Source organism: Pipistrellus kuhlii, unplaced genomic scaffold (genome assembly GCF_014108245.1).
Source record: "Pipistrellus kuhlii isolate mPipKuh1 unplaced genomic scaffold, mPipKuh1.p scaffold_m20_p_9, whole genome shotgun sequence".
In the NCBI taxonomy this organism is placed as follows: Eukaryota; Metazoa; Chordata; class Mammalia; order Chiroptera; family Vespertilionidae; genus Pipistrellus; species Pipistrellus kuhlii.
In genome coordinates, this window is record NW_023425595.1 from 19,133,761 (window position 1) to 19,159,795 (window position 26,035).

At 37.9% G+C, this 26,035-nt stretch overlaps 1 protein-coding gene across 2 annotated transcripts in view; it reads right to left on the reverse strand.

The window, feature by feature from the left end:
* Window positions 1-19,437: 19,437 nt before the first annotated feature.
* Window positions 19,438-26,035, reverse strand: part of NELL1 (neural EGFL like 1) — a 622,937-nt gene continuing 616,339 nt past the window's right edge. For both annotated transcript variants that reach the window (XM_036427674.2, XM_036427675.2), the window contains 3 exons: window positions 24,588-24,764; window positions 21,249-21,473; window positions 19,438-19,917 (listed from right to left, as the gene is read on the reverse strand). In XM_036427674.2, the coding sequence (XP_036283567.1) occupies window positions 19,867-19,917; window positions 21,249-21,473; window positions 24,588-24,764 (453 nt within the window). In that variant the 3' untranslated portion in view covers window positions 19,438-19,866. The remainder of the gene's footprint in view (window positions 19,918-21,248; window positions 21,474-24,587; window positions 24,765-26,035) is intronic.

Genomic DNA, 26,035 nt, shown 5'->3' on the forward strand with positions numbered 1-26,035 from the left:
AAACAGATGCAAAGTATTCTTATGTGCCATGGGTGGAAACCATAAGATGCACTCTATTGAATCCTCCATGCTTTGGCAGATGCCACAGTTCAATATAACACTGCTTTCCCACTGAGCCTAGGTGTGTCCCCAGAATTCTTTTCAGTAGAAGCATGCTGATGTTACCACCAATATATCAGAGTGAGGAACTCTGTCATATCTGCATCCCTGCATGTAGCCTTTAGATTCTTCTCTTCATATTCCACTTCCACCCATTCATTCAATGGGTAAAGGGCCACCCATTTGCTCTCTAAAACAGCACAGACTCTCTGTTTGAGGCTATGTGGACCATCAGGTTGGCACAAAGAGTTTGGGAACCCTGTTCCAAACTGTGAAACAGCAATAGCACTGGGGAATAAACTGACTTTTCAATACAAATCCACTCTTCCACTTAGAGATGGAATATTTTTCTCACCTTCAAAAAATAAGATTCTAATAATGTGAGTTGTGAATATCAATTGTGGAAATGATTGTCTTGACACAAACAGATTGTATAGTCCTGCAACACTCAAAACCATCCTGCTTACAAATAGAATCAGTAGCAAAATGTATGCAGACTCATGGTACCTCCAACAAGCAGAGAGAAAATGTGGAAGAAGTGGCTTGGAGTGGAGTGTATCTTGGGAGCTTCCCCTGACAGAATGCCAAGAGTATAAGAGGAAGGAATAGGAGGAAAACTACCATTAAAGAAGAGAGACAGAGTGAAACCCACGTTTTGCTCCAACTCAGCACAAACTCTTTATTCAAGAATTATTTTTATTTTTGTATCTTGATACCTCTTCCTATTATTTTTCCAGGGATCCTTTTTCTCCCAAGAAACAAAAGCCCAGAAAAATTACACATTTTGTCACAAAAGTGACAAATTGATAAGAACCCCAGGGTACTTCTTGAGTATTGTGAAAAACAATTCTACATTATTCCAAAATAACTCCCGCAGCTGAGAGTTGAGGAAGTGATCCCTAAATGATGGTTGAAAATAAACGAGGAGAATTGTGAACTTTTTAATAGGGAGTTTTCAGCCTGAGCTCAGATATAAATATCAGAAAATGTCTCATGGTGCTTCATTGCATTTCTCCAGCGCGATTTGTTTAGTGCTTCGAGATATGAGACAGCCATATATCTTACTCTCACTGCTAGTAGCCAATTTGCAAGAAAGCAAGTAATATAAAAATGGCTATTTACTCTGTTACAAGTGGTACAGTCCATTATCACTCTCCACTGATGCCGTTACAAGGATAGCAAATCAATAATCAGTTCTCATTCCCTCACTCAGTAAACCATCTGCTTCCATTATTGTAAACCATGCTCAGTTTGGATCCAACCTTTACTGCTGTGCCAGAAGCTGATTCATTTGCGAAGACCACAAACATCACCACAGGACAATGATTCCTTAATTACCTTTCTCCAAAATTTAAACAGTTAAGGGCAAGAGGATTTCTTTGCAATAGTAGAAACCCAATTTATAAGACTTCCTAAATATATCTGCAAAGAGAAACACATTGTCTAAATTGTCATATTACATAGTCCATCTTGCACAGCTTTTTCTGAACTAAGATTGCTCAAGTAAATATTTTTTTCTCCATGGGGAACCTCAGTGAGACATTTTACACAGCCTGTAGGACATAGCTTCCAGAGCAGCCATTGAGATCAAGCACACACAGTTCTGAAAACGGAGATGAAAATTGGTGGATGCATTGCAGGTAAAAAAGTTAATAGCCCCTTCTCAGCCAGCATTGCTCAGTGGTTAAGCATCAACCTATGAACCAGGAGGTCATGGTTTGAGTCCCAGTCAGGGCACATACTGGTTTCAGGGTTTCTGGCTCCATCCCCAGTATAGGGCTTTGCGTGAGGAGGCTGATCAATAATTCTCTATCATCATCGTCATCATCATCCTCATCATATTCTCTCTCTTTCTCTCTCTCTCTCTCTCTCTCTCTCTCTCTCTCTCTCTCTCTCTCTCTCTCTCTCTCTCTTTTCCTTCCTTTCTGAAATCAATAAAATATTTTTTAAAAAAATTAATGGCCCCAAGCCCAAGTGTATGAAATAATTTTTCTTTTATATAATAGTATAATTAGTGATGCCAAGTCTCCATTCAGCCCAATTCAGAAAATGTCAACCAGTAACTTCCAAGCAGATTCACTAAAATTCTGTTTTCTTAGCCAATTCACATTTAAAATATATATATATTTTATTGATTTTTTTACAGAGAGGAAGAGAGAGGGACAGAGAGTTAGAAACATCGATGAGAGAGAATCATCAATCAGCTTCCTCTTGCACACCTCCTATTGGGGATGTGCCCGCAACCAAGATACATGCCCTTGACTGGAATCGAACCTGGGACCTTTTAGTTCGCAGGCCGACGCTCTATCCCCTGAGCCAAACCGGTTTCAGCAGCCAATTCACATTTTAAGCTCTGTCACTGCCTCTTTCCAAGCCCACTCTTCCCCACCCTCTTGCCAGGGTACAAAACTAAGTTCTGAAGAAGCTAACACCAATGTAGGAGGAGGGCCTCACTTTCAATCTTATCTATTTGTTTAAAATAGCAAATTTTGAGATGCTACTTGCCGCATCTCATCTCAAGTGCGTCCCCTTTGTCACATAGGTAATGCACCAAGACAAGATACAGAGGCACGGAGATGGGTCAGCCTTTTGTGATTTCTTGTCAAGTTCAATGTTCTGAGCCTTCTGGTCTGCAGGCTCCCTCCATGGGCTAACTTCTATGCTCCTTCCACAGGCAGGGGTCGAATCAGTTTTGTTTTGTATCACTTTGGAACTACAGGTGGATCCAGAGCAAACATCCATCATGGAAATCAATTTTATGAAGCTCATAGTAACTATCACCCACATCATATTCTCCAAATAGATCTACTTAACATTTTAAAAAATCTCCTCATTCTTTCTCTTCACTTTTGCTCAATTGCTTCTAAACTCAGGCAGGAAATAGGAGTGCCCATTTATGAGAGTTATTTTTACTGATAGGTATTATCAGTCCTGTGGTATTTCTTTCAATCAGAATTTTCACAATGTCAGAAACTATGGATTTCTATAAAAACAAAACCAGACATTGAGAGCCTGAGGAGGAAAGGAAAATGGGTTTCTGTTTTAGAAATTCAGCCAATCTACTTACTATGTAAGCTTTTTCTCACTTCATTGTTATGTCAAATGTTCTCAAGCTGTCTACACAGGCAAAATGAAATATGGAGATACAGTAACAGCTCAGCAAATTTAGACTTATAGAGAAAAAGATGCCACACTAAGATGTCCTGGAACAAATTACTGTCCTGGTTTGAGTTCCAGATTATCCTTAGAAACATTTTACATTCTTTTGTTGTTAATCCTCACCAGGGATATTTTTTCATTGATTTTTAGAGAGAGTGAAAGGGAGGGGAAAGACAGACACATCAATTGGCTGCCCTCCACAAATCCCAACCAGGGTCTGTGATCAAGCCTGCAACCAAGGTTGGTGCCCTTGACTGGAATCAAACCAGTTGGTCAGAAGCCTCTATGAAGGATACCACACTTAAGAATGTAGTCTGAGGGCCAGCACCCTATCTACTGAGCCAAACAGGATAGGACTAAAAGCAGCCTACATTCTTAAGTGTGGTAGCCTTCATAGAGGCTTCTGACCAACTGGGTTGGAGATCAGTGAACTCAGAGTCTTTCAAGATGTGCTGTTCGATAGCAGTTTGGATGCACGTAACTAGAAATGAAAGTTTCTGAAAGTAAAATTATAAGAACAGCATCAGATCATGATCCAGGATGATGCAATGCTAATAAGGAAGCTTGGTAGGAGGACTACTTTGTGCATTTTTTAAAAAATCAAGACAGCAACACCACTGGCCATCATCAAAAGTGTAAAGGTAGCCGAGTACTAAATTTTTCAGGAGGGTGAGAAAGGGGCCCTTTTATTGAGTCTTATTTCAGACATTGTGAGGTCTTTGAATTACTGCAGAAGGTAACTACTACAAGAAGGTAGCTGACTATCTGTCAAAATGCTTTAATATACTGTCTAGTGTCCAATAGTTCTTTTAACTGTCATACATGCTCTGTATTTTTCTTATCAAATATTTGCCCATATGAAATGTTGCATGAAAGAAAATGTTGTCTTTTTTTTCCAAAAGGAAAAAAAATATATAAGTCAGTTCTGCAATGAATAGTGTTGTCTTTTGGGAGCTCCTTTAGAAATTATTAGGGGATGAAATACATTAAGAAGCTAATGACCTAATATATCTAACTGTGACATTGAAAGTGAGACCTAACTTCCTTAGGTCATTAAATTCCAAAAAAAGTACCATTTTCTTATATGTATATCTAACTTCTCCCAATGCCATGTGTCACTGGCTACCATCCAAGGGAAAGGTAATCTGTTTCCCTCAATAGTGCATATACTTATATTCTATGTCACCAACCCTATCTTTGAAAATAGATGCTTGGCCGAAACTGGTTTGGCTCAGTGGATGGATCGTAGGCCTGCGGACTAAAAGGTCCCAGGTTCGATTCCAGTCAAGGGCATATACCTTGGTTGCAGGCACATCCCCAATAGGGGGTGTGCAAAAGGCAGTTGGTCGATGATTCTCTCTCATCGATGTTTCTAACTCTCTATCCCTCTCTCTTCCTCTCTGTAAAAAATCAATATAAAATATATTTTTAAAAAATAGATGATTAACTTTCACCAGCAAGCAATATCTTTGATTTGATTGTTAAAATGGGCTCATTGGGCAATTTGCTGGTTTGTTCTCATATTCCCTTCAGTCCTTTCCCTGTTCTATTGCATTTTCCAAACTTTCTGTCACATTTGACTTAGCTAGGAAAAAAGGATGGAACTATAGAATACTAAAAGGTAGAAGGAGGGAACTGGTCAGGGTGTTTCTCTTGTCTCTCTGTCTTGAGCAATGTCCTCAGTAGTGTCTGTTTATTTCTGTGACTCCCACTCTCTCCAGGCAAGCTTGCTTTTTGTGGTCCCTACCCAACAGAATGGCTCTCACCTTTTTCTAGCTTCTGCTGGTTGGACCTAGTTCATGGCTATCAGGATCTTACTGGAAAAGTCAACACTGAAACATCTTTTCCCCATTTTTGACTTCCATATTAGATGATCAAATGATTTTTCCTGCTCCATGTCTAATTGCTCCATATATTGACATATAAATCCCTCCAAAACTTGACTCCTGCTTCATCTTCAAATTTTCTTATCGTTTTCCTCTATGTCCCATTTCACGCTTCTATCCCTGCAGTATGAAAGTACTCATAGATGCCACCATATAACTTGTTAGGCACAATGGTTTCTGGTGCTTGATTGGATCAATGCCATCTTAAGAAGCACATTGTTTTCAGTGAATGCCAGTTCATGCCCAGATAAGTAGGCCCATTAAATTTACTGCTTTGGAAAATACAGCTCTTAACAAGCACATGCCACTTGGCTCGTCCTGCTGCAGCCTGACTCCTCTTTGGTCTGTAGTGCCCTTAACAAGCTCGGTGTTTAAGTTGGAGTTTTCAGCTTCATTCCTGGGTATCTTGGCCCCATCCTACTTTGGAGGTGAGTTCCAATACACCTCAGAACATTTTTCCAACTATCACTCCTCCATGAATTTCCTAAGGTTGTTCTCATCTCTTAGAACACTATTCCCTTTAATATTTCTAACTCAATTCAGTCCTCCTGGGACTTTCCTCCCTGACAACTTTCCTCCCAAAAGGATGGGTTAGATGCTCCTCCTTTTCATTCCTTAATATCTTATGTTTATCTCTGTCAGAATCTCACCACATTGCTTTTAAATTTATACTCTATAACTGCTTATAAGTTTTAAGTTCCTCAAGGACAAGGGTCAATATTATTTCATTCATTTCCTTTCTTGATTGACACACAATGTATAACAAATACTTTTGCTGAAAAAAAGGTCAAAAAGTGTCCCAAAAATTTTAGCCCCAGGGTTTCAATATAGTTTTCTCCTAAAACTTAAGCAATTGTTTTGGTTGTCTTTTCCTTGAATTATCTAGATAATTGTATATGAAATAGATAATTATAATAGCTCATGCCTGCTTTTTTAATACCATGTTAGTCGCTTTCTTTCCATGAAAATGCCTACACTTTATCTAATTCTATCCCTGTCGATTCTTTCTTTGCCTTATGACAATGAGTATTAGAATATGGGTGGGCTAGGAAATGACTCACCCATTTCAGTCACTCATCTGTCATCATTGAAAAACCAAGGCTTTATTCTCAATACTAGCTATTGTTTTAAATATCCCCATATAATACAGTTCAGTAAACAGTGGTTGATCTGGTTGACGGATGCATCTAATAGAGAGCACGTGGCAGCCCTCATGTCTTGAACACATGGTGGAAACTGGGAGTGGATTTGTTGAAGCCGCCAAAAAAGCAGAAATTCATGTCAATCTACTCAGAGTCTCCTGTGTAATTTAAAAAGCTCTTTTTGTCCTTTATTATTTGAAAAGTGTCACTCGGTGTATTGTTTCTTCCAAAATTCCCTCCATTTCCTAACTCTGCAGAGGAATGGGGTGGTCTGCATGTAGCTTTAAAGGTAAAATGTTTCTTCCCTGGACGGTTTTCCAAGGGAAACAATACCCAGCTTTTCAGGACCATAAGCTTTATCAGATCAAATGATTTCGAATTACCCAGCTGCTCTTTACAGTTGGATGTTTGGTCCTCTGGCCAGTAGGTAATCATTTCCAATCATTACCTACTTGCTGGCAACCACTTATCTGTAATACACCCCTTTATCATCGTGCCACTTCCCACACAGCTTGACAGCAGAATTCAACTGCTGAGCAGTTGCAGGATTTACCTGGCTTGTTAGCACTTTGTCATGCTTTTAGAATATTTTCCCCTGAAAGCAACTTCAGATGTTGAAGTCACTCATTCATTTCCTTGGAGGGGAAGAAAACAAACTGGATAAGCTGTATATTGTTTTGGTGGCTCATCAGTATAGCTCAGATGTTTTGAACTCTGAAGAAGGCCATGGCCTAACCTCTGACCAGTTAGTTTATAGTTGCTAAGAGGAGGAGGCAAAAGGGAGCAGGGCATAGGAAGGGGTCAATATGAGAAATCATCAAAGACAATTCTCCTAATAATTATATTCACTGAGGATCTGTAAAGTTTATAACTTCATAAAGTATTTCTTAATATAATGAAACCTCCTCAAGGTATGTGGTATTAATGTCTTTTAAAATACACACAAGGGCCGAAACCGGTTTAGCTCAGTGAATAGAGCATCAGCCTGCAGACTAAAAGGTCCCGGGTTCAATTCTGGTCAAGGGCTTGTACCTTGGTTGCAGGCACATCTCCAGTAGGGGGTGTGCAAGAGGCAGCTGATCCATGATTCTCTCTCATCAAGGTTTCTCTCTATCCCTCTCTATTCCACTCTGTAAAAATTCAATAATTTTTTTTTTTTAAATAAAACACACACAAGGATTCTGCTATTTAGGCAAAAATGGTAACTTGTTCAGTCATCTCAACTCAGTAATGAAACTGGGATTCAAACCCAGGCCTATCTGATTCAAAGACATGTGCACTCTCTACTTTATCACATGTCCTCTGATACAGTTTATTCTCATTCTTTTTTCACTTGCCACATTGTTTTCCATTGTCTATGGGGCAGGTAGCTTCATTCAGATGCCTCATTATGGCATCCAAATCAAATTCTGTGACATCCTCTCCATGCTCACAATTAGACACCTTTTACATTAAAACTGTAAAGAAAATAGGCAGATCTCACATACTGATACCAACTCCTATAAACCTGATGGCTGCCCTCTGATTATGCTCCAGAAACCAGGAATGCTGGCCTAGTCCCAGTTCCCTGTACTCTGACACCACAGCCAGCCACTGCTTAGACCCTGCTTCTTACAGGGCCTTCAAAATAGCCCGCATGGCTTTTATTCTGAACATTAGCACTTGAATTCCAGCCTTAGCTTTTTTACACAGAATTTTTTTTCTTTCTCAGTGGGATGCTGTAATTATATGCCTTTATATGGGTGCAACATCTTTCTTCTGAATGCCAGTAAATTTTTTTTCCTGATTTATCTCTGTTTTCTTAAAAACGCTGTCCAAAATAAATGTTCAATAAAATAAGTGTTCAATATCTAACCTAAATATAAGTTCATAAATGATTGAAAGAATAAATATAAACCATAGGCAGTTGGTTTCTTTTCAGTAAAGAGAGCTCTTTGAACCAAGATGTGTGTATGTGCTTGGGGGACATTCTCAGAGCATCTACTGCAATTCCCACTGTCTTCCTTTTGGGCTGCAAAGCTTGAGCCAAACACAATGACTTGTAATATTACCTTTTAAGCTCCCACATCCTGCCTATTTCAGACTTCTGCAATTGTGCATTTCGTGGGCTGTTCACAAAGGCCAGTCAAATCTTTTTCTCTTGTTCTGAGTTCCTCAGCTTCACTCTTAAATTTTGTCTTTCTCACAATATGTCATTTTTGTGTGTTTCAAAGAGTGGGCATTTTAGCAGTTTTACCGATTGTGGAGTGAGAATGATTTCATATATTTTCTAAGATTGCTATGTAAAGTGACTAGAAAGATAAATCTCCCCACTGAAAAGCCGTGTAATTGAACCATCAAGATCCAGAGCAAAGAGGCAGATGATAAACAAGCTTCTGTTAGGACTGGACAGAAGCATGCATTTCACAGCTTGCAGTGCAATCTTACTCACAAGAACAAAGGAAGAGTCACGGACTGCAGAACAGCATCAGTGGGATGGTTGCAGACAGCTGAATGTAATTACTAACCTCACCCAGAATAAGAAAGTGAAAATTAACATCCATTGAATCATGGGGTGAGAGGGCCCTTCTAAGCATACATGTGCCAGGCATATACTTAAAAAAAAAAAAAATCAGATGTAGTGTAGCAAAGTCCTACTGAAAATTATAGTAAAAATGGCAGTCCTACAAGAATCAGAGTGAATCTCAGGTCCTGTGCAGCCTAGTCCAAAATCACTCAGCCTGCCATAAAATATCTGCTCTAATCATTACTCATGCTATCTTACTCTCAGTGCCCACTCTTCTCTGTGTAATTATTTCATTTCCCCCTCTTTATTCTGGGAAAGCCTTCTTGTTCTAATTCTTCAAGACAACTTAATATTTCCTCGTTAAGTGTTTCTTGATTACTTCATATGGCTTGTTAGCTTTAGAACCAGAAACTCTATTCACAGCAGTATTATATGTCAAGGTCATATCTTCATTTTCTCATTAGTAAAATGTGGATCATTATTCCCAGCTTTCAGGATTAGTTTAAGTATGAAATGAGATAACATTTTGTGTAATGCTAAGTATAGTCTTTGTCAGGTAGGAAATTAACTCTATATTCATCTTCTTGTGTCAGCTCCAGAGTTATAGAGCTTGGTTAAGTTGCCCATTAAACATTGATTTGGTATTAACTGAAGTGGATTTGTTAGTTCTTAGTCTACTTTCTGAGTAAAAAAAATGCCCAAATATCTTTAAATACCCAGAGATAGATTCTTTCAAACTACTTTTGAACTTAATGAAAAGAAGAATTTATAATAAACTATTTTACTTATAATTTAATATACCCTATTGTATAATAAAAAGATACAATATAGTGCTATCAAGTATTCTAGAGAGATTTAACTTTATTTTTATCTTGGTGGGCAAAGGGATATATTTGCAATACATACTCCTATACAAAGCTTAAAGAGTATTGGTCTCAATCTTTATCTGGGATACTATCTATTTTTATAAAAGCCTAAGTGACTAAACGGCAGAACGACTGGCTGCTATGATGTGCACTGACCACCTCCCATGGCCAGCCAATCTCCTGAGGTCCCAACTCTCCCCTCCTCCCCACTCCCGCCAGCCCAGCTAAACTCCCTTGGTCCCTCCCCTGCCCCAAGCTGCCAACCTCCCTTGGTCTCTCCCCTGCCCCTGCCAGCCAACCTCTCTCTGTTTCTCCCCAGCGGGCCAGCCCCAATCACTGGCCAGGTTGAAGGATCCCACCTGTGCATGAATTCATGCACCAGGCCTCTAGTCAATTATAAGGGAAAAAACTTGAAATTGATTTCACAAGAGAATTAATCAAGCTATTAGGGTCAGCTTGAAATTCTAGATAAACATCTGATGGACTATTGGTTGTTGTGTGGTTATGGGTGTTGTTTAAAAAGGAAAAGGAGCAGTTAGCTCAACTTTCCATTTCTGAATTTTTGTGATGCCTATGAACTGTGAATTGACACTATGTACTGTTGACTATAGTGTCTTATGTGAAAATGAAGTAGCAATAACCCCATTACCTCCTTTTAAATGTTTATAATTTCCCCCTGAACTCCATCCAGGGTTTTAATCCTTTAAGACCTTAAATTTAAGATTCTCCAGAAAACAATTGTGAACTATAGAAGTTCTAGTCTATGTAAATATTTGGATGAAAGGGCATCTTCTCTATATGTGAGAATTACACAGTCATGTATCTACTCTAGTGCATAAAAAAGGAGGAATATCACAACTCAACATATAAAGGAATTAAATCAAGATTGTTTTTAGTCTTTAATCCATGTATAGTAAAACAAATCACCATTTGTTATGTTCACACCTTAGAATAGCCCCAGAACCTGTGATTGTTATCTTATTTGAAAAGAGTAGTCTTGGAGAATGCAATTAAAGTTAATGATCTTAAAATGAGATTATTCTGAATTGCTGGGTGAACTCTAAATACAATGACAAGTGTCCCTATAAGAGACAAATAAACTAGAGACACACTGAGAAAAGAGGATGCAATGTTATCCTGGTGGCAGAGACTGGAATGTTGTGGCCACAAACCAAAGGTTAAGTGGAGTTATCTAAAAGTTGGAGAAGGCAAAGAAGAATTTTCCCATAGAGCCTCTGGAAGGAATATGACTCTATTTACACTTTGATTTCAGACTTTTGATCTGAAAAACTATAAGAAAACAAATTTCTGTTATTTTAAGATATTAAGTGTGTGGTAATTTGTTACAGCAGCCACAGGCCTCTAGTACACAAGGCTAGTTTATTTTTTATTATTATTTTCTGAGAGAGGAAAGGAGAGGGAAACAGAGACAAAAAAAAAAAATCAACAATGAGAAAGAATAACCTATCAGCTGCCTCCTCTACACCCCTTACTAAGGATTGAGCCCTCAGCCTGGGCATGTGCCCTGACTGGGAATCAAAACATAACTTCTTGGTTTCTGGATCAACAATCAGAGCCACACCAACTGGGCCAAAAGACTAGTTTTACTTCAAATACTCTTTAATATAAATACTCGCTTCAATTATAAAAAATTTCTAGCCTGCTTTATTTTTATTTATTCTCTGCATTTTTCTTCTCTGTTGAATAACAGAAAGGAATGCCAAACATTGTTTTCTCAAATGTACTGCAACTGCCAACATGCTCTGCCATTGTTAATGAGAAGGTCTCTGCAGATGCCACCCTAAGCTCCTACCAGCAGGTCATAAGCTTTCTGTTGTCTTATCCTACCTGGGCTTCTCTGATCTGCTGCGTTTTATCTGCTTGTGAATCAGAGTAAGGTTGGATCCTGGGTCCAGCTGTCTTATTCCCCCAATATAACACATCACATTTAGTCATCATTAGTACACTGTGTGAGTTAATCCTTATCTGTTGTTTTGGCAATGAGCACTTTTGATAAAGAATAAGAAATTATGATTTTAAGCTTTCTGAATGAGTACTTCCTATGAGAGAAACAAATATTTATGGTGATTGATGATAATGTTCTAAAAGTTAGGTAGGATGCTGATGTTTCACTCACCTAACAAAGGTTTCCAGTTCCATAGAATTGAACTAATCGATAGGAATGTCAATATACATACTTAGCAAAAATAGATACAGAACATAACTGAGGAAATTCTGGGGCTTAGGCACAATGAATTTAAGGTGATTAAAGTGAATGATAAATAGGAGGATGATATTAAGGTATGAAGAAAAGTGATTCACTGAGCTATAAACTTTGAAGGAGAATTAGGTAACTTCTAGCATTCCCCATGGCTCTAAATCAGAGGTCTTTGGCGAATTCATTCTATAGGTCAGATCATTTTACAGGCCACATTTAGTGTGGCCTGAATGTATTCTTTTAAATTTGGATGCAGAATTTAAGACTCATCAAAATCCAAGTTTGTGGCTTCTCTTATAAAATGGAAAAGTCTGGGAATTCCTGGCCTACAACTTCAACTGACAACAATTGGCTGATAGTCTACTGAGATCTATGAGATACACACAACTTATACCACTGCAATTCTCATGGTCCCCTCCCCCTTACTCTGTGTACTTCTATAAATGACTTTGTCTCTTGTGATATTTTAAAATCTGTTTCAAGCTTCTGTGACCCTGATTTCTAGTTTAGTGACTCATTTCTTTAATAAGTCATTCTCAAATTTTATATGTGAGATTAAGAACATTTCTTCTCTGGGAGTGCCTGGTCCACAGCAGGATCATCTCAGCTCTGTTATGCATGCATGATCAAAGACAATGCTTCACCATTTTTATTATTTTTTCAAGTAATTTATTGATTTTAGAAAGAGAGAGAGAGAGAGAAAGGGAAAGGGAGATAGAACACCAATGAGAGAGAGACATCCATCAGCTGTCTCCTGCACACCCCCTACTGGGGATTGAGCCTGCAACCTAGGTATGTGCCCTGGCCAGGAATTGAACCTGTGATCTTAGTGCATGGGACAATGTTCAAGCCACTGAGAAACACCGGCCAGGACTACTTCACATTTTTAAACATCACAGCATGTAGTACACCTGGATTTTTGTTATATTTTCTTTACAGTGTCTTCAAGTACCCCAAGTTAAGTTAGTGTTTTAGGTTTTTGAACAAAAGTATAGTTTTTATTTTGCATTTAAAAAAAAGCCTTCCTGCTTCGCACCTTCACCTTCATTTGGTCCTTTATGTTTCATTTGCCTTTAAAAAATTATAGTTGGCATGCAATATTCTGTTAGTTTCAGATATGCAACATACTGATTCAACATTTATATATCTTAGGTGATCACTACACTAAGTCTAGTAACCATCTGCCACTGTGCAAAGCTATCCAACTATTACTGGTTATATTCTCCTGTATCTTTTCCATCCATTGTTCTACCCCCACCACTCTGTGGCAACCATTAGTTAGTTCTTTGTTTCTATGAATCTGTTTTTATCTTGTTGTTTCTTTAATTCCACATATAAGTGAAACTATGCAGTATTTATCTCTGAATTACTTCATTTAGCATAGGGCCATCCACGTTGTTGCAAATGGCAGGATTTCATTCTTTTTATTGCTGCATAAATATTGCTGAATATAATTCTTTGATTGAAAGTCTAATTTGTCTGATATTAGTATTGCTACCCCAACTTCCTTTTTGTTTCTAATTGCATGAAATATCTTTTTTTCCATCACTTTCCTTTCAGTCTATGTGTGTGTGTGTCTTTCAATCTAAAATAAATCTCCGTAGGCAACATATATTGAAATAGATGGGTCTTGTATTTTTTTATCCATTAAGCCAGCCTATGTCTTTTGTTTGGAACATTTAATACATTTACATTTAAATAAATTATTGATAGGTTTGAGCTTATTGTCATTTTGTTAATGGTTTTTCCATTATTTTTATAGCACTCCTCTGTTTCTTTTTTTCCCTTTTGATTTGTTGGTTTTCTTTAGTTTTTATTTGGGTTGCTTTGTCTTCTTGTAGTTTTTTTAAAATTTTTTTTTGTAGGTTTTTGGTTTGAGGCTCATATATATTCAACTATTTCGATAGCAGTGTATTCTAAGCTGATAGGTATTAAAGTTCAAATGCATTCTAAAATAAAACATTTTTACTTCCCCCACTGCACTTTGCTTTTAATGTCATATTTTATAACTTATTTGTGTATTTCTATTATTTATTGTAGTTGTACTAATTGTGTATTTTAACCTTTATATTAACTTTTTAAGTGGTAGTTTCAGTGTGTTGATTATATATTTGCTTTTACCAGTGCTATTTCCCCCTTTACTTTCTTATTTCTGAGTATGGCCTTTCTTTTCTGTGTAATATATACCTTTTAATATTTCTTATAGAGCCTGTTTAGTGGTGGTGAACTCCTTTAGTTTTTCTTGTCTGGGAAACTATATTCAATTCTGAATGATAAGCTATCTAAAGCGAGATTAATCAGTTCCTCTCCAGTTTATCACTTTGCTTTTTTTTCCCTTACAGACTAATGCAGTCTGTAGTTATATTGCTCACTTCATTTTCTTGTTTTTCAGTCATATGTTTTATATGAAGCTACAAAGGCCATGAAAATAGAGACCAAATTTTGTCTATTCATTTCTATATTTGCAGAGCCTGCCACAGTAATGTTAGGTTAATGGAAGATAAATGGGTGAATGAAGAATGTTATCAGAAAATAGGCTACAGACAGGATTGCCTTTCACTATCAGATTTCATTTTACTCTAGGTATGTTTGTATGTGGAATGGTGTTTTAATCTTAAGAAAGAGAATTACTGCATTTTTAATTTTTCTGCAGTTATTTTTCTATAAAGCATGAGACTGGGGGAATTGGACAAAGGACTTGTTGCTGTTATGGATTTAGATATCCTGTGTGGGGTTTTCATCTGAACATTTCTTATTTCCTACTATCATAATTTTCATAAAACAATATCACTATCAGGAGGGATCTATAACAAAGAGACAATAAACAGATATTACAGCTCATCCATGATTGTCTTTTACTGTCACTCATTAAGAAGTAGTAAGAAAAGCTCATTTGAAATTGAAATGTGGAAAAAACATTTATAATCTTGAGAAGGATGGCAAAGGGGAAAACTGTGGCTTGGGTGGTAGTTCTAGGTCTATGACTAATTAGTATGAACTTTGGGCAAGTCACTTAACCTCTCTGAATGCTGGTTTTATTTGCATAAGTGAAGGGGAGGCATTAGGTCAGTGACTTTCAGGCTATGTCTGGTTAAAGTCTGTGAGTTGTGGTGGGATGTGTAAAGGAACTCTGGTTTTACAGCCCCTGTCTAACCAGAGAAACTCTGCTGTAATCTGATTTTTATATTAGAGCACTAAATACAGTTTGATTTAAAAACAGGTATTACTGCTTAAGAATGTTTGAAAGCCACTGGAGTTGATTGTTTCCACTATTCCATGATAACTTTGATGCTACAATAGATAATGAATTCAATTTTAAAAATAAGTATTTGAAAACCCATACTATGCAAAGCATTATGCTGGATGCTAGTAGAATTATATTGTACATAGCCTAGCACTTAGCCTATTGTAGCCATAATGAAAGGAAAATGTTTATTAAAAGTCCATAAAACTGATGTAAGCACCAAACTATAAAGCTCAGAGGAGGGGAAGCTCTAAGATATCCTATATAATTAAAGGCTAATATGCAGATTGTCCCCTTGGGAGTTCAACCAAAGAGGAGTTCTACTGCTTGCTCTGACATGCACTTACCAACTGGGGGCAGTGCGGAACAAAGGGAGACTCCTGCTGGCATCCAGCAATGGGGATGGAGAGGGGGGAAGGAAGGCCTTGATCAGCCTTGATCACCAGCCAGGCCTAGGGACCCTACCCGTGCATGAATTTTGTGCACCAGGCCTCTAGTATTAACATATATTAATTACACATAACGTATATGCATTATAAATTATACAGGGGTGGGCAAAAGTAGATGTACTTGACTTTGTGATTCTATTGAGTTACTAAAGTTATTGTAATAATCATAATCTGCATATCTTCCATACAAACAACTGTAAGCCCATTTTTCCATCCATGTATATATTATATATTGATAAATCTGTAAATATATATATATGTGTGTGTATATATATACATATATATATATTTGCATTTATATATTTCATATTAACATGGGAGGAAAGAATGAGGCAAAATGTGTATCTATAATCCTCACTCAAGGTTATTTTCTATTTATTTTTATCTAGAGAGAGTGAAAGGGAGGAGAGACAGAGAAATATCTGAGTCACATCGATTGGTTGGCAACCAAGATAGATGTCCTTCACTGGAATCAAATCCACAATCCTTCAGTCCACAGGTCAGTGCTTTATCCACTGAGACAAACCAGCTAGGGTGCAAAATTTGTATTTACTGGGTGTATTTAGTTAACAAGTATGATTTTCATCTCTCATATTCTACTCTTCTGAAACATAATACTGTCAGACTATTGATAATTGGATAGTAGCTTCATAATTGCTTATCTATTCATCATTTCTTCCCAAAGCATACATTAGCATCTTTATACTTGGGATGGTGCAAACAGTGGTTATGATCTGTAAGGAGAGATTTGTCAAATATTGCTTTGGTTCATTAACTTAACATTCTTTGAAATATGATCAGGAATTGGCCACAAATATATCCTCAAAAAAATTAACATTGTTTTTACACTGCAAATTGCAGCATAAGAGTTAAACAGATTGCATCAAGAGATTTATCACATTATTTTAAAAGTAACTCTTTTTTCAATTTCTGGATCAAGAAGGTATTTCAGGCAGTAATTTATTTCAATAGTATCTTCTAAGGATTAAAAGATTGTCAGTACTTTCTAAAGGTGATCTTTTTATAATAAAGACTATTCTGTTCATCCTATTTCCCTGACAAAGTATCTCAGGTATAGAGCACTCAATAGTTTTTAAATAGAAAATGTCACCAATTATTTTATAGGAAGTAAACCCCTTATTGATAGGAGCTGGCAGTAGTTTAAAGTGCGCTAAGTATCAATTCCATTTTGTCATCCAGTTAAATTCTGTCATAAAGATTAAATTTACCCCACAGGCTCTAATGAAAGGAAGAAAATACTGAGTCTTATGATTGTCCTTGTAAAATACCAGCATGGCTCTGCAGTGTAGTATAAACATACATACATATGTTGGATATTAGCCCCTTATTGGAAGTATTGGGTGCAAATATCTTCTATTTGGTTGGTTGCCGATGGTTCTTTTTCAGGGCAGAAGCTTCTAAGTATAATGGAGTCCCATTTGTTATTTATTTTTTTTAATGTTACTTTTCTTGCCTTTGAGGCTAGTTCACAAAAACTCCTCGAGAACAAGGTCTATAAATGTAGTGCCTGTTTTCTTATATGTATTTTATTGTTTTATATCTTACATTATAATCTTTAATCCATTTTATGTCAGTTTTTGTGTATGGTATCAAATAGCATTTGTTGCATTTCAGTTTTCTAAACAGCGTTTATTGAAGACTTTACTTTCTCTGTTGTATGTCTTTGGCTCCTTGGTCAAAAATTAGTTACTCATATATGTGTGGGTTTATTTCTGAGCTTCCAGTTCTGTTCCATAGGTCTGTATCTGGTTTTCTGCCCAAACTCGAATGTTTTGATTATTACAGCTTTGTAGCATAGTTTGAAGTCAGTGAGTGTGATACCTCTGGATTTGTTTTTTGTTTTTTTAAGCTTGTATAGGCTCTTCCAAGTCTTGTGGTTGAATACATTTTGAGCGTTTTGTTGTTGTTGCTCTACTATTAAAAATGCCATTAGGATTTTGTTGGGGGTTACATTAAATCTGTATATTACCTTAGGTAATATGGGCATCTAATGTTAAGTTTTCCAGTCCATGAACACAGATTATCTTTCCATTTCTTTGTGTCTTTAGTTTCTTTCAATGATGTCTTATAGTTTTCAGTGTACAGGTCCATTATCTCCTTTGTTAATTCCCAGGTATTTTATTCGTTTTGTTGTAATTGCAAGTGGGTTTTGTTTATTTTCTGATATTTCATTGTTCTTATATAAAAACATAACAGTTTTGGTTTTTTGGTAGATTGATTTTATATCCTGCAATTTTATTGTATTTGTTTATGGAATCTAGTAGTCTTTTGGTGGAGTCTTTAGTGTTTTATTTATTTATTTTATATAGAATCATATTGTCTATAAAAATAATGGTTTTACTTCTTCATTTGGATGCCTTTTATTTCTTTATTAGGGTCCCAGTGCACGAATTTGTGGACCTTGAAAGGAACTGTGGGCCACAAGGCTATGGTGGGCACAGGGGTGGGTCTCAGCCCAAACTCTGTGCCCCTGCCTGGCTCCTCCTGCCATGGTCCCTGGTCCCCTCTGCCAGCAGCCCTGCTTCTGCTGCCACCACTTCCACATGCTGATGGTGCAGAACAATTGGGGCCAGCACCAGCAGTGGATGTGAGCAGTGACTGCTGCTCTGATTGCCCCTTAGGAGCAGGGGTAAGTGGAGAACCCTTTAGGAGACATTAGGGCTGGCAGCTGCTGCTTGCACCTGCTGACAGCACTGAGTGATTGGGTCTGGCACAAGGCACTGGCAGCAGGTGCAAGCCACAGCTCCAGCGCTGGCTGTGGGGGTGAGCACTGGCCGGGCAGGACCATGGCACGTGGGAGCAAAGAATTTTCAGTAACCACCAGAGGCTCTCCTGATGACAGGGACTGGCATCCTGCATTGGTCTGGAGCCCCTGCTCATTTGCTCCACCATCCCACTGCGGCTGATGCCCACCATGTTCACACACTCCCTCTGGTGGTCAGTGCACATCATAGTGACCAGTTGTTCAGCTGTTTGATCTATTTGCATATTAGCCTTTTATTATATAGGATTGGGCTTGATTGTTCTAACTAGGATTTCCAGTACTATTATAAATAATAGTGGCAAGAACAGGCATACTTATCTTGTTACTGATCTGAGGAGAAAAGTTTTTAGTTTTTCACCATTGAGTATATTAGGTAAGTGTTTATTTTATATGGTCTTTATAGGTTGAGGTACTTTCTATGACCACTTCACTGAGTGTGAATCATATAGGGGTGTTGTATTTTGTCAAATGCTTTCCTCTGCATCTATTGATACAATCATACAGTTTTTACTTTTATTTTGTTAATGTGGTATTTCACATTTATTTGTGTGCTTTGCCATCTTTGCATCCCTGGAATGAACTTACTTGATCATGATGTATGATCGTTTTAATGGATTGCTTATTTGATTTGTGAATGTTTTATTTAGGATTTTTGTATCTCTGTTTATCAGATACTGGCCTTAATTTTCTACTTTTGTGTTGTTCTTGTCTGGTTTGGGTATCAAGGTATTGTTGACCTCCTGAAATGAATTAGGAAATATTCCCTACTCTTCAGTGTTTTGAAAGAGTTTCTCCCAAACAGACATTACTGTTCTTTGAATGTTTGGTAAAATTGACCAGTGAAACCATCTTGCCCTGGACTTTCATTTCAATTTCCTTACTAGTGATCTATTTAGGTTATTCAATTTTTCATTATTCCATATAGGAAGGTTATATAGTATTTCTATGACTTTTTTCAAATTTAGTAGCATATAGGTTTTCAGATTATTCTGTGTTCAATAGTTTGAAATATTAGTAGGATGCAAATAGACTCTATATGCATATTTATCAATTCAGTTCACAGGGATCTCAATACCAAGTGGATGGGACAAAATCACCACAGGCAACTTTATTTGTAGAATTTGTTCCAAAAATTAAGAAAAAAATAAATAAATGGAGCAGAGTCTCTATTATGTTAGTACACAAAATAAACCAACAACAACAAAAATACATCAACGTTTACCATGGGATCATTTAAATGTATTTGCAAATGATCTGATTAGGGAAACCTGATTTACAACACGGGCAACTTCTTTAACAACCATGGACTGAAATGCACTGCACTGTAGGTCACCTAGACTAGTAGCAAGAATGAGCAAAGTGGCAGGTCCAAGAGGCAACCCCCAAACACCTTCCTTAGATGGAGACTTTGGTAACTCTCTGTGGTAAAAATCACACCAACTCCCGTTCTTCATCATGTTGGATGGGCATTTGTCCATTTTCTCCCATGACGATGAGTCCACTGTAAATACCTCAGTTATTGTGGAGACACTCCAAATCCACTGAACAGCAGACACTTCCATTCTGTGCACAAGACACAAGTGTTAGCCAGTTGAGACACAGGGTATAAATAAATTAGCAGGATGTACTTTTGTATTCAAAATAAGCATCTACTTTTGAGACAAACTCCACAAATGATTTGGAGAAATTACTATGGAAAGAGCAGGAAAGAAGAATGTCTGAGCTTAAAGCATATTTGTGACTTTTCCCCTTATTTCCAAATTATTCACTGGACTTATTCCAAATGAGATTGTTTGCAAAAACAGTTTTCTAAAAAATAATAATTTACCATTAACAATGCTATTCGAAAGTACCTGAAGGGTTCCAGAAAGATTGGCATATTAGGAAAAAAAAAATATACATTCTCTCATGGTGATGATGAAAGGCATAGATAATTTTTAAAAAATCCTTAAAATCAATTACATGTATTAATGTAAATATACCTTTACAACCCCTGTAAGTAAATCTCAGACCTAATCTCATAGAAATAATAATAAATAATAAATCTCCTGTCATTTTGTTTGCTGGGCAGCAGGTACACATGGAAACGTGGCCCTTGGGCTACATAAAATTTGATAGAGCTGTATCTTAAGGTGATATTTTCTGGAAAAGAGGAGGAAAAAAATCCACATTTATAAGACCATAACAAACAAACTAGTAACCTTCCACTGGTGCCAAGGCAGAACTTGATAAAACCAAATAGACTAGTATTGTTAATACGCTTAATCATGGGAATCTTAAACAGATGTTTTGGCACCAATTTGACACTGCCTCACCCCCTCACTTAGGTCACGGCTCTTCTAGAGCTTTGAAGGGAGGAAGGAATCAGTGTTTAATTTTAAAGACATATGAGGATGCCTCTTGGAAACTCCTCCCAAAAAAAGAGAAAAACAATTAAATCCTGTAGCAGAGGGTCACGTCCCAGGATTAAGCACGATGATAATTAAACAAGGCAAACAACTTCACAGAGTGCTTTGTTCCTAACTGTGACAGTTTTCATGAAAGAGCTGGTACTATTTTCCAGGATGACATGACTTTTTTGTTCTGTTGTTGTTGTTCTGTTCTGTTCTTTCTTTTTAATATATAGGTCAAAATAGTTTAAGTCAGCCATCATTGGGACTAGTGTCAATTGTTAAAATTCTGTAATTTAAAGGCAAGGGAGAGGACTATTCTATTCCATGTTCCTTTGGGATTTGCCTTCATATACAGTGCAGCTATGATTCATCCAGACATAAGACCTCTTGTGAGAAGTAAATGCTACTTCTGTTTCCACCATGGCCCTTGGCACCTGTACATTCAGAAACCTTAGGAGTTGACTTCCTGTGAGGCATGGTTATCCCAGGACACCCAGTTACCTTGCACTTGCAGGTTGTGCAGGGAGATCCAGCCATTGTCCATACCGAGCCGCTAAGCCTTGAAACCCCAGTGCTATCCAGGCAAGTTTTCCTGATGTCGTAAGTGATGCTATCAGCCAGGCAGGGGTCACTGACGCAGCGGGGACAACAATCCCCTTCCAAGGTGGCTGAGTACTCACAGCTCAAAGTGGGGCACGCAAGTGGCCAGCAATCTACCTCCCCTTCCTGTAGAGAGAAAGCCAAAAATGTTTCATCATTGTTCTTATGCACAATTAAGTTGCTAATGTCCCAGAGAGAGGAAGAGGCACAATAATTCTCATTGTTGTTCCCACTGAATGTTCTCATTTACACCACGTGGACACAATGTGCCTCTTCCAGGGGACTTTTGATGACCATCTGTACTGTAGCCCCAGAAAGAGTTAAGTCTGACAACTGTGACAAGGGCAGCCTGTAATCATTTTGTATCATATTAGTTATCATCAGTACAATTCCACAGTAAGTTTTGAGCTTAGATTTGGTCAATAAGTGCCAATCAAACGAATGAATTGATAGTAAGGTACTGGCTAGTGTGCAAAGAGAAATTCCTTTCTTTGGAGGTCAAAGGGAAACCCAAAGCACTGTAATACTGCAACCAAGTTATAAACTGAGTTGCAAGTATCAAATTTAAAGTTAAGGTTGGCTTCTCCCATCCAAGTACTAACCAGGCACCACCCTGCTTAGCTTCCGAGATCAGACGAGATCGGGCGCGTTCAGGTGGTCCCAGGCTCATGGCTGGCAAGCGCAGCCATGGTGGCACCAGTCCTAAGGACCCCTCGGGGGATGTCTACCTGCTGGCTAGGCCCACACCCCTGGGCCTAAGCCAGCAGGTGGACATCCCCTGAGGGGTCCCCGACTGCGGGAGGGCACAGGCTGGGATGAGGGAGTCCCCCCAGTTCATGAATGTCATGCACCAGACCTCTAGTTATCTATAAGCATGCTTTTTGTTTATTTGTCTATTCCTTACCTAAGGATACGTTCATTGATTTTGGAGTGGAAGGGAGAGTGAGAGAAACATTTATCAGTTGGCTCTTGCACATGCCTTGCCAGGGATCAAGCCTACAACCCAGGTATGTGTCCTGACCAGGAATCGAACCTGTGACCTGAACGCTGTGTGTACTGAACGCTGCTCCAACTATAAGGGCCATGTGGCTGTTTTCTAAGAAGGGGAAAGAGCTTTCCAGTAACATTGAATGGGCTGTTTTTGTAATGTCAACGACTAGGATGAGTCTGTAAAAAACTTTGTTCCATGTATTTGTCATTAGATGTCTACCAAGGTCATTAAACAAATGAATTTTGCCATAAAAAAAAATAAAGTTAAGGTTGGGCAAATTCAGGAGAACCATTTCACAATGCTTTTAAATGTGCTATGTAACCAGTGGACCTCCTATATTATACTTCAAAGGGAGCGTTCACAGATCTCAGAACCTGGTCACTGGGGCTCCACTGACCCACACTAGAAACATTTCTCTAGGTAGCTGCTGCTTCTGTTATCACGGCACTCATGTCTAATGATTTGGTCAGCTTCACAAGCTATTGTCTTTGATTAGCTTCATGATGGGCCATGCTTACCATCCAGAGTCTGGCACAGGCAAATTCTTCAATGAATATTTCTTAAATATGGCCTACATTATTCTTCAGTAATTATTTGTTCAATTGTTTCAATTTCCCCCATAAAATAGTAAACAGGGCTAGGAATGGAAGAGGAGACATTTCTGAAATTTTGCAAAAATTTCTAATATCAGTTCTTGTGAATGTCTGATGATTGGATCTTAAAAAGGAAATGGAATTCTCTATACTGATTTTCAAGCTTATTCTCTAGTTATGTTGGGTTTATCCCTGGATAGAAGTGTGAAAAAATGGCTATGGTTTGAATTTAGCTCAGTATACTCTTTAGTAGTAAGAATGATTAAGAAGGATGTGTTATATTAAAATTATCTGTACATTAACCAGGAGATTTTAGACAATCCAATAGAAATTTGAAGCATAATTTCTCCCAATACTTGTTTCCATAAAGTATCCCTAGAGTGGATCAAATAACTATGGAACTCAGCGAATATTTTCCATTACAAGTTGACTTAGTACGACTTAGCTCCAATGGTTATATATGACTCCTCACAGAGGAAACATCATTATTTAGATCACATGTGTCAAACACAAGGCCCGCGGGCCAAATCTGTCCCGCCAGGCCTTGCAATGTGGCCCGCACCGCGCTGTTATCACTGCACTCCGCTGCGTTTCCATCACAATGACAGTTTATGACTGTTCAGTAAACCATTCGGCCCGCGATTTAGACTGGATTTTAGATTTTGGCCCCTTCTCTGATTGAGTTCGACACCCCTAATTTAGATAATAAAGTATCCTAACAGTCTTTATATTCTTGGAACTCTTTGTTTATAGTATAAATTAAAAATAGAAATTAAACATTTTCTCTAATCTGATTATACCATTATTATCCCTATATTAAAATCCAAATTAGTATTTTTTCTACATGAAGGTGTAGCATCTGAAACACATTTTTCAATCTAGGAAATATGAACAATAGGAATTATTGTGCAGTAGGTACCATCTCTGTGCCAAATAATATATTTTCCCTATATCTCTAATATTCATAACAGCCCTACAAAATAGGTAATGTTCATCCATTTATGTATATTGAAATTTATAAAAGTATTGATTAGTGAAATGCTATTGCCCAAGTTAATCACACAGAGCTAGCACACGGGAGACCCAGGGTTTGATTCTTGGCTGCATAACTCAATCCCTGATATTTATGTTCTCTCCCATATTGGAACTTTTAATAGGTACGTCCCAAGAAATGAAAGATTTGGCTCTATAAGAATGGTATATCAAGGTTTTGAAACTTTTTATCAAAAAAGGTTTTTCATTATATGGATTTGCTAAAAAGTAGCAGTTTCAAGCTAACATAATAACTTGGGGCAAATGTGTCCCATAATTATGTTCTTTTTGTCTCACACAGTGTTTTATTTATTTTTTTTAAAAAATAGATTTTATTGACTTTTTACAGAGAGGAAGGGAGAGAGATAGTTAGAAACATTGATAAGCTGCCCCAGAATCAAACCTGGGACCCTTCAGTCCATCGGCCGACGCTCTATCCACTGAGCCAAACTGGTTTCGGCTTGCAAGTGTTTTAAATAGTGGAATCTGCGTGTCTTCAGGCAAAACACATACTTCCTAGTGACAGAACCCACATTCCCTGCACAGGATCACAAACAGCAGGAAACTAAAGCCCATGGGCCACAAGAGCAACAGGCAAATCCTCTTGGAAGGAAGCTGACATACCAGGCACCGGCACTGCTGGCAGCTGTGAGTCCAGTTGTCTCCACTCCGATAGAGCTTGTGTCCGTTTTGATCTAAACATTGACTCGTGACCCTGGTGTCACACTCCGGGCAACAGAAAAGATCAACGCTTGGATTCTGGCAATCACAAGCTGTCCGTCGGCAGAATGTCTTCCCATCCTGTTTAGAAATGAGGTTAAGGAGGTTTCATCATGAGGGCTGCGCTGTGAAAACCAAACCTCAGGCTTTAGAGAGCTCACTGGAAACATTTCTTACAGTCACTGTATGCCCCCGGCCACCTCCTGATTTTTCAAAAGCTATGCGCAGGTTGTCTCCCATACACATGCCCTTTTCTTTCCCTAACCTTGCCTGCAAAGTGGCCTGAGTGAAAATGAAGACATTTGTAATTTTTTTAAAAAAAGGTCAGTATATTTTTGGGAGCTTTTTTCTAAGTGTTCTTAAAGTCATATTTCTAGAAGTACCCTTTCTAAGGAACATTTGTGTGTGTGGGGGGGAGACAAAAACAGATAAGAATACAAATATGAGCAAGAATTCAAAATCATAATATTGTACTTTTCCCAGTTCATAATGATATGGACTAACACTTTAAATTGCATCCATCTAATTTTATCTCTGCTTCAACTCTGGGAGGAAGTCTGACCATCCCTTTTACAGGAGAAGCAACTGAGGCCCAGAAGGGCTAAATGTCCCTCAGTATCACAGAGGTAGTGATTCTCTAAGCAGCATCTCCAGGTCTTCTGGTTGCATAACAACCTGCTTCTACAGGACAGACTTTAGGTTATTGCTAGGGGCTGTAATCGAGTGCTATCCTGAAGCAGTTAGGTCCCCAAATTATAAACACAGTAAAATGTCTGCAGTAATAGCTCTGGAATTGTAAAGGTACTCTATAATGATACTTTTAAAGCATTCAAATATTAAGACTGAACAATTTTCAGCATATTTCTTTTATGTCTGTTGTTCATAGTAACTTTTCACTTCATACAGGGAAGCTGAAAATGTAAGGTGATACCTGTGGTCAACCGTTTATAACTGCTTTGCTGGATATTTACAAAACCATAGAATCTCAGGGCCAAGGGTACCTTAAAGGACACATATGAAACCTCTGACCTATACTTTAATCCTTTCTAAGGCAAAAATATTCAAAAGTCATCAAGCCTGTGTTTGAACCTCTCCGGAAACTCACTGTCATGGAAGTCATTTAAAATATATTTCTCTGTATAGGTCCAAATGATAAAAATTGGACTTTTTGTTGCCTCTAATCATTGATCCTTGTTCATAGCCTTGGTAATCACAGAACTATCAAACCCATCGGTTACATTTCAAATCTTCTGTTAAAAGAAAGCATTTATGCATCCACTGAATCATCTCATCTCTGGATTAAAGATCTCCAATGTTTTGATGAGCCCCCAAAATTTTGAAATTTATTGTAG